A 9,733-nucleotide genomic window follows, 5' to 3' on the forward strand; every position below is an offset into this window, starting at 1 on the left:
GATCTTTAATTGCGGTGTACAAATGCATTATATTGATCTTATATGTGGCCAAACAGAGAATGTACGGATCGAATATCATATTCATCGCTTTTATTCTGCAAAACGAGCCTTCATTGACTAACCACGTACGGTAATACGTGTAAAATGGAAAAATGTAAATTAAATTTCGAAGAGAGAGAGAGAGAGAAAGATAGAGAGAGAGAGAGAAAATATTAGATTTACGATTTAACAAAATGCGATTAATTGACGGATTTTAAAGTATAATTAGACCATTAATATTAATTGACGGATTTTAAAGTATAATTAGACCATAAATATTTTATCTAAGAACCTAAAGTACAAAATGATTAGGATCGGATTAGCAATAATTTTTAAACTTCCTTACGGTGAACTCAGAACCGTATTTTATATATGTGTACGATTATAGAGGACAACTCAGATCTCTCTTCTTATGTACCAACTTCAACGAAAGTTGTCTTTCCTTTCAAAGGCTGTACGATATTAAACCCATATGTACTTATGAAAATGAAGAAATCATGATCATGACTTAACTTGTTCCATTTGGTCGCTGATCAAAACAATATGAAGGTGCTACATTATTAATTAATGATAGGATCCAGAAAATTTGATCAGGGAGGTCCAAGGGATAATTGTGTTTGTCGGAATTTCGGATTTTTACTGGTGAATTTAATAAATTTGATATTTTCCGGGGAGTCCGGACCCCCCCCCCCCCCCGTTTCCGAACCCTCTCTAAATCCGCGCGTATCATTTGTTAATCTTCGTAAAAGATTTGATAACAAATGGACAGAAAACCAGAATAGTGTTCAAAGCAAGAGTAACAATGATATAACTGACGTTTAACAGCTTTCCCCGGGGGAAAAACCCGGATAATTACAATGTATCAATTGTAAATCAAACATGTAATTTATGTTATAAATTTCCCCTTTTTTATTCGTGCATTTTGTGCAATAATTTGAAAATACTTTCATAAAATAAACCTTTATGATAAAGTACACGCCTGCATGGTGTATATTGTACTTGCTTTCTATGGCATTTGTTCCAAATTAACATGATGTACATTTAGAAAAGCTGGATTGATTACAGGAAGACAAAGTTGTGACAATACAAAGCTGTAATGATATTTTTCATTTGTGTCTATATTCTGCAACGTACGATGCAATAACATTTTTATAAAAGAATCTAGAACTTTTTTTCAAAAAGGGGTGGGGAGAGATATCAGGTGCGATGACCTACTGAATTATTTTAATGTCTGATATTTCTGTCTTGAAGATTAAAACATAAATATTTTTCTTCTTACAAAATCAATTATAAATGTGCAAGACGTGGACACAGAAAACTATATAGTCCTCCCCCGCAAATCGCTGTTTTACGCCAAAGACACTAAAGAATAACTCAAGATAACCAAGTGTCCCATATGAATAATTCTTATTACACGTTTTGAAATGAAATATATAATTTCTCAAATAAGGCACAGCTACTTCTCTTCAGACTTTGATACATCATGTGAATAGAGGGATGGAAAGAAACTTTGTAAGCCTTAATTAGGTGATTGTCAAAAAACGCGGGAGGATGACATGTGCGTGACTAACTCTGTAAAAGTATAGAAAAAACATCGTATGTTCATTATAGAAATAGCATCTCCAAGCCAGAGTTTTGTCTATGGGTTCAACGTATTATTAATCTTCTTGAGTGTTGCATTCGCCTTTAGATATATTTTCAATATAGACGGACGGAGAGAGAGAGAGAGAGAGAGAGAGAGAGAGAGAGAGAGAGAGAGAATGAATGAATGTATGTATGATTGCATGTATGTATTTATCTTGTCTATGATTTGATACTGTTCAATATTGTTTTTTATATACTAGTAATTATATTGTTTCATTATGTATATCATATATATATACCATCTCATTCTGTCTGTATTTTGGCTATGCATCCTTGGTGTGTGCTGACGGTTCGTATATTTGTGCTCTGGTGTCAGGAGCCATGCTTTCGTCTATCTCCGTGTGTTTGTTTGTCTGTGTGTCTCTTTGTTAAATGGCACCCGTATGCCTTTATTTATTGAAATCTTTGTTTATGTCTGTAGGTAAATGGTGCTCTCGACCATGTGCACTTACGTTTCCGTAGCACCTTTATTTGAGGTAATGTCTATGACCATTTGACCATTTGTCTATGTGGGTGACTAAGACCTTGTGTTTTCTATTTGCTGTGACCAGGTGTCTATCTGTGTTTGGTATAGTGTCTATAACTTTGTTTCTATCTTTGTATTTTGGTTTCTATGTCCTTATGTACTCGATATTTCACCACCTATCAAGTGTTTGATTGGCTCGTTGCTATTGGTGGTGTCGGTAATTTTGTGTCTTTCTCAAACTCAGATTACGTTGATGATCTGGCTGGAAGAGTTACAATGTACTTCACATGATCTATAGAGAGAAGAGAGATTGCAGAAAATAACGCTTTTGAAATATAAGAAATGCCCAGAAAAATCTCCAAAGAGGATATAGGTAAGGTACCGATTAACGTCGGTGAAATAACCCGGAAAATTTTCAGGATATGACAGTGGTGGTAAAACTTGGAAAACCTGCATATATGCGAGTCCAACGAAAAAAAACAAATACACTAAAACGAGAAATCACATTACCAAAAATTGCTTGTCTAGGACTGGAAGAGATGGAAATCCCTTGATGACTTCCATTGCAATAGAATAATATGATAAGCACATAGTTCTTGCCACAATGAGATTGCCAAGACACGATAGTACATTAATTATTTTCTGGATTTCTGCATACTTGCATGCTACCAAATATACAACACATTGAATTTCGTGAACATCTTTAATTCAACGAACATATTTATAGCTGTGTTGTGATTGTCATTGTATTTAACTGTAAATTAGAATATTAATTGCAAAACAGGTAGGGAACGTTTTACACACGATAATTTGTCTGTGAAAGTGAGATTATATACATTTAATAAGTATCTATGAACAGTTTTATATTGAATCGATGCTAACGCTGCAAAATCTAAAAATTCACTGATGAAGATGTGTGTAAAAGTGATTATTTCATCCTTCAGTTGCATATTCCAGTAGTGATTGAAAGTTATTGTACTATGTGTACAAGAAACAACAACGTGCAATATTCAAATGATCCAATGTTTAAATGATCCAATTAAAAAGTCGCAATCTTAAGCTTCTCACGTCATAATCACTCCTCACTCTTAACCACTTGTTTCCCAGAGCAGTCATAACACATGCATGACTTTTTGATTTAGGCTTATAAAGTCGTCAAATGCCCTCGGACAAAAACTGATGGCTCCATATTGTCATATACACTGAACGTGTTGTGCTATTGATATACATGTAAGTCGCAATTTATAATATACACGTGACGGTGTCATACAAAATCTCGATTTTGCACGAAAACGTGCACTGTCTTGAAAAATGCACGGAAACGTTCACTGTATAAAAAGTGCACGGAAAAGTGCACTGCATGAAGAATGCAATTTATTGTTTACATATGCACAAAAGTTCTAAATCCATCTAGAACATCCATGTAAGAATATACGAAGTCTGTCACGTCTCAATGAAACATGACTTCACGTCTTTTCTCTTAATATCACAATAAAAGCACATATAAATGCTAAAACCGAAAGTTGCATCTTAGCCGACGAGTTGCATCGAGGTTCCTTACAGAAACAGAGAAGTCCGGAACTGGGGCGCGATTCCTCAATACAGACAATGTTGATCATCAGTTTCAGGTTCAGTCGTGTGGAACAGGTCCTGACGTACGTCATCTCACCTTCAAGTTAAAATAGTCAGAGAAACATTTTTATTTGCATGTCATCAGATTTAAAAAAATATATATATAGTTGATAATTGTTGTTTTCTATATAGTCAATGTGCAATGCTTTGGATGAAATTTGTATTTTGTTATAATGCAGTGCTTGCCAAACGTGTATCATTTTGCTTAATTTGAATCAGGTGTTTTCGATTACATATTGATAGAAAAAAAATAATTACACCACAAATAAGGAATACAAAATGCATAGTCTGATCGATAATCCGATAATCTGTATACCTGTTTTGTCCATATTGGCGATTGGTCCGAGTTCAGTATCGTTAAAGAACTTAATATACTGTTGCTTACTGAATTTTATCTTGAGTTAAATTAAATACACGATATAAGCTTATAAAAATCGAAGTTCTTATTCGGACTAGTTGAACTAGTTTAATGGAAGTCGTGTTTTTAAAGTACATGTGCTAACTCTATCTCTGAGTGCTTACACTAAAACACTAGTATATACGCAGTACTTGACCAGCTATTTAATGTGGATTGTTCGATATGAATTATAAATGTTTCCAAAAGAACACGACCTGCATGCGTCATTTTTTAATTTAATCTTTTTCTATTTCAAAAGTTTAGAACTTCTAACGCATATTTGGCAAGTTGTTCTCTAATTTCATCGATTGCCTCGATTGATAAAACTGATATGGTGATAAATTATTTACACACGTACTCCTATTTTTAACAACTGCAAAATTAATACTGTATATCAGCACGGGAATGCAGGGGGGAAATACTGTATTTTAGGCAACAACTGATATCTTAGTAGAGAGAATAAGTCCGTAACTGTATACTTAACAATATGATGACTGGAAGATAACGGACAACATCATAGCAACAGTAAAACTCTTTTATACCGAATTTCAAGGAGCCACGAAAAGAACTTCGGTATAACCATAATTCGTTGAAAGTTTGTAGAGAATTCGTTATAAAATAGAGAATTACTGAGTAGTCCATATCTAATTTTACATGTTGCAATATTACTTAATAAATAAACAGCCATGTTAAAAGGTCACTGTGGTATGAACTTTGTTCACGTGACGTCACGTGATCGAATACTATAAAGCCTGAATGGCTTTTCAGTAGATTTGATCTCGTACCAACCAAGTTCATACCCCGGTGAACTATTTAACATGTTGTTTATTACTTCTATTCATGTTTGAGAAACAAGAGTCAAATCGTTCAGAATTATGAACCTAATTGTTGTAATATAATGCAAAAAACCAAACCATTAGCACGCGCAAGGATCATGGTAACATTGTACATGTAAATATGATATCTTAACACGTTAAATAATTCACAAAGATATGAACTGTTTTGCTCCTCTGCAGGTTCATAAATACAAGAACAAATTACGGCGATATACAACCAAATGGAACGATATTAACAGTTTAACAAAACATTTAAATCGCCATCTTGTGACGTAGTTTCTTAAAAAGTATTAGTGTAGGTGTAGTGAGATACCTTAATAAATCTAAATATACACTGTATGTATAGGTAACATTGTTTCTGGAAATCATTCTTATAGCTGTAAGGCTTTGACCAAAGTTACTGACCAGGACGAGGCTGCCTGACCCACTTGACACAGTGTCCCTCACAGATAGAGACATTCTGGGCCAGCATGGTGGCGTTGAATGGGTCGGAGCAGTAGTTAGGATCATCAGAGGAAGTCTGACACTCGTAGCAATACAGCGGCTTCATGTCTGGAAAACAAGAAAATGTGTTAGTACGGCGTAGAAAGAGTGTAATTAGGATACTACAAATACAAGAAATACAATGCTCAACTCTGTAGTTCTAATATGACGCAATTAAAATGCAATCCTTTAAAGAAGACATTGTCAGTATAGGCATGCTGTCATCTGTTGCTCCCCCCTCCGTGTTACTTACACCCTTCACATTCCTCATCTTGTGCTCTGTTTAAATCAATGGTGATCAGAACTGAAAGAGAGGAAAAAAGAGATGAATAATTACATACTAAGGATTAGATTTGTTTCTGTACAGAGCTGCTGCATTTTGTCCAATTTTCGTATTACATGTAAAAATGCCATTCAATACAATGATAATGTAATGAATGATAATGACGTAATGTATGAATTGATATATATGATCATAGACATTTACATTACAAATGATATCATGTCGTTCAAATGTTTATCGTGTATGTGCTTTTAATACACAATGTATAGAAACTATTTATATACATGTATAAACAATACTGTATTTATTGAATACAAATTCCGTACTATAGTTCTGAAAACCATTGATAATTCACAATATAATTAATACAATTTTTCGTTATTCAGATTATCATTGCAAATAACCTTATCAAAGAAAAAAGTGCCATATTTCTTTTCTTTCTTTGAATTCTTTCTTTCTTTATTATGCAATTTTTAAGAGAGCTTTGGGAAATCCTATCAATTATGCACAAGAACATTGTTTTCCCAATTACTCGGCGTGAAATCAAATTAGCGCTCATGACGCTTTTAGAATTCGGGGTAAATCAGTAAATCAAACGTCCACGTTGTGTTTTCTTGTATTCTCACAAAATTATGTCCTTTTTTTTTTTGGGGGGGGGGGGGGGGGGGGAGGGGGGGGGGCTTTGCCCCAATAGCGAAATATAAATGAGATTACAAAGTTATACATTTTCTTTACGTCATTTTTGCGATAAATAAAGATATACATGTATTATATATATATTATAGTTGTGGTAAATCCCAACTTTAGAATCTTGTTCGTTATAAGCATTATCATCTTCCCAAGTCAAGGGTTTCTGATCTGGATCAGAAACCCTTGACTTGGGAAGATGAAGCATTATAAGTCATACAGTCATGACAAAAATGATAAATGATTTTTTGGTTTTTTATATGCATTTTAAAAATGAATGTTCACTGTATGTGTACTCTATTTGTAGGAGTGTCCGGATGCATCGCCTACTGTTTACATATATATGAGTGTTGTACCGTAATTTATGAAAATTATAAACTGTTATTGACTTTATCGAGTGCCATGCGTTTTTCAAATAAAGGACCATCTGCAACATTCCGTTATACCAAATATACAAGTAAGGTAAACATTGAATCTATGTGCTGTAAATTAATGGGTTTTTTGTTCCAATCTGTCACCAGTTGTTATTTAAATTTTTCGATATGACCGGCAAAGAAGGTCAATTGTAAAAATAATTTTTTATTGTATTTTCAACTCCTATACTTATGGCTACGACCTATCCCCGGTTCAGTGAAAGAGAAGTCAATTTGATAACAGGCGAGGTGTCAGCAATGCAAGATTTGTATTTTGATTTCAGTACATATTTAAAGCAATATTACTTTTTTATTTGATTTCTTTATTTCATTATTTGATTTTCTCTTGTATTTGTGTATCAAATAAATCAATCTTTAAGTTATTAAACCAATTTGTAGGTTTGAATCATTTTTGCTACTAAGAAAAAATATAAAGCCATTAAATTATTTATTGACACCTGTTGGTCGCGTTCGAAACAGTGTCCTCCGCATGTGAAGCGATTATGTGAACCTATTGAAAAACCGTATATATGTATCTGGTAATTTTCGCGATGATCTAATTTTTGCTTTTACATTGCAAACTTTTTAATACACAATATCATACCCGGTATTGTTTGCTAAAAGAAACTTTATAAATCGCAAAAATGACTGACACAAATTTAAAAATTACACATTTTCCCCTTTTTTGAAAATTTTATGACACGCGAAAAAAACCCTTGATATACGTTAACTAGAATGGGCTATTCAATGATTGTGTGGCGGATCAACTTTTCATCAAGCATGAAAATGTCCTTCACAAACACTTAAACCTTTAATCTTGGGGAGCTTTAATGATTTTTGTCCACTGCATAGACCCTTTTAGCTGTTAAATACAGATAAAGCATCAAATAAAAGATGACACTGGCATTTTGACCCGGAATCAAGGACACTCTAGTCCACACGAGAGATTTTGACAGACAGAAGATCAAAGCTAACATTGATTAGGACGTCACCCGGACGTTATGACAAATATTGAGATAATCTTAAGGAGGTCGTACAGGATTTTCAGAGCGTACAAAACGGAGAAACATCTGCTGCATGCATTAGTAAAATTATACTTTTGTATGTTTTATATTTCTTTGTTCTTTTCCATTGATGCTTAAAAAGACATTGATCGTAAAACTAAATATTTTGTTTAAAAATGAGGGCATTTCATTTGAATTTTCTTTGAATAGTGGGATAAGATAAAAAGTATAATAAAGAGAGAGAGAGAGAGAGAGAGAGAGAGAGAGAGAGAGAGAGAGAGAGAGAGAGAGAGAGAGAGAAGGGTCTCTGAAGAGTAAACTTAAGCTTCATCCGCAATTCATGGAAGAGAAAATCTTTACCTGGTACACATAACAAATAACTTTTGAAAGAAAAAAAGCCCTCTAACTCCTAATGATAATGTACGTGTAGTGTACTCACTCAAAACTAAGTAGTGCAAATATCCGGCAAATTTATGCTCCATATTCCCTGCAAAATGCACATCTCCATGCTTTGGGAATGACGATGGAGTTTTCACAATGCTTGTGTACGAGGTGAGGGTATTGTCCTGTCATAAATATCAATAAGTAACAGGACTCCAATCATACCGAATTACGCCAATTAGCAGGTTCCCCTCCCAATCGATGATAGAGGTGCCAGAAAATATTAACTTAACCATATAAACAATTCCCAACCTAGTGATGTCACGTGACCACGACCCCAGAATCAAAATGAGCAACCAGGATGATGTTGTTGTCCTGAGTCAAGAGAACATCTAGCTTCAGTGTATGTCTCTCTGTGGTTCTTATAAACTTCATGTAACGTGTATATATCTAGAGGAAACACCTCTATATCGAAATGATGCGGCGTCAGAAATCAATAGGGGTAAAAATGTTTCTCGCCCCGTGTAGGACAATGTGAAATGATATTGGAGAGAAGCGCTAAGCTGTAATTAATTGCAATTATTACATTCTATTCGTGTACGATATGTAATTGGCACTCTGTTTAAGTGTTGTTGGTTTTTTCTTCTTCTCGTATTGCCTCATCAGCCCGTTTGCATTCAATTAGCTATTAAAAAGATACCATACATGTATATCGAACAGTGATAAAAGCGACTGATCTTTTTTGAAAGAATATAAAAACCCAACAATGATTATTGATTGATACCTAGGGTGACCCTTTGCTCGAGAACGATTTAGTTATAGATTTTGGGAAGGCAGCACGATGCCTAGGATAAACAAAAGGTTGAAATCATTAAAAGTAATCCAAACAATTAAAAATCTATTTTCAAGAAATGTTAAATTCAACCTACTGTTGAAATTGCTAATGCGCAATTATTAGCGTAATTTTCTGAGCAACAAACAGCCCATTAAATCCGTTATTCAAAACTTGGCCATACAATTAGTTTGTACCGATTTCCAAACCAGTGGCCTCTTCCTGTCCACAGGTCCTGTGTTGCAGACAAGTGTTTGAATACATACTGTCCGATCGATGCATGAGACCCTTTTGTAACTGTATGTAAACATCCGAATCAAATACAACAGAATGGTTCGCAAACTTATTCAGAGTCAGATTTTTTTTTAAACTTTGCTCTGCATGTTTCAATGCTAAATATAACCTAGTACGGTCGAGTTACTGGCTATGTCTCGCAAGATGCGGTGATTGAATGTACCCAAACCAGCTTTCACTGAAATCTGAATAACGGTATAAACAAGCATTCTTATTGAGAATACCCATACCTATTAAATTAGGGGTTTTCTTCATTGAGATATTTTACATTCATCCCACATACCTGTAGAAATTGAAACACTTAAAAATATAAATAATTCAATCTCATTTTACCTTGGTTAA

General features: G+C 34.2%; 1 protein-coding gene across 1 annotated transcript; it reads right to left on the minus strand.

Annotated features, from left to right (window-relative positions):
- Nucleotides 1-2,846: 2,846 nt before the first annotated feature.
- On the minus strand, nt 2,847-8,694 carry LOC105332280 (UPAR/Ly6 domain-containing protein qvr). Its single transcript, XM_011434824.4, has 4 exons — nt 8,324-8,694; nt 5,751-5,801; nt 5,420-5,566; nt 2,847-3,818 (listed from the first exon to the last, which is right to left on the minus strand). The coding sequence occupies exons 1-4, from the start codon at nt 8,364-8,366 to the stop codon at nt 3,616-3,618; spliced, it is 444 nt and encodes a 147-aa protein (XP_011433126.3). The 5' UTR covers nt 8,367-8,694; the 3' UTR covers nt 2,847-3,615.
- Nucleotides 8,695-9,733: the final 1,039 nt, after the last annotated feature.

Source organism: Magallana gigas, chromosome 5 (assembly GCF_963853765.1).
Source record: "Magallana gigas chromosome 5, xbMagGiga1.1, whole genome shotgun sequence".
Taxonomy (NCBI): Eukaryota; Metazoa; Mollusca; class Bivalvia; order Ostreida; family Ostreidae; genus Magallana; species Magallana gigas.

Excerpts from the sequence above, each read along its gene's own strand:
- LOC105332280 (XM_011434824.4), bottom strand. The coding sequence starts at position 8,366 with ATGGAGCATAAATTTGCCGGATATTTGCACTACTTAGTTTTGA. Across the intron at positions 5,802-8,323 it reads TTTGCACTACTTAGTTTTGA|TTCTGATCACCATTGATTTA; the intron begins GTGAGTACACTA and ends CCTCTCTTTCAG. Across the intron at positions 3,819-5,419 it reads GGTCAGGCAGCCTCGTCCTG|GTGAGATGACGTACGTCAGG; the intron begins GTCAGTAACTTT and ends TTTAACTTGAAG.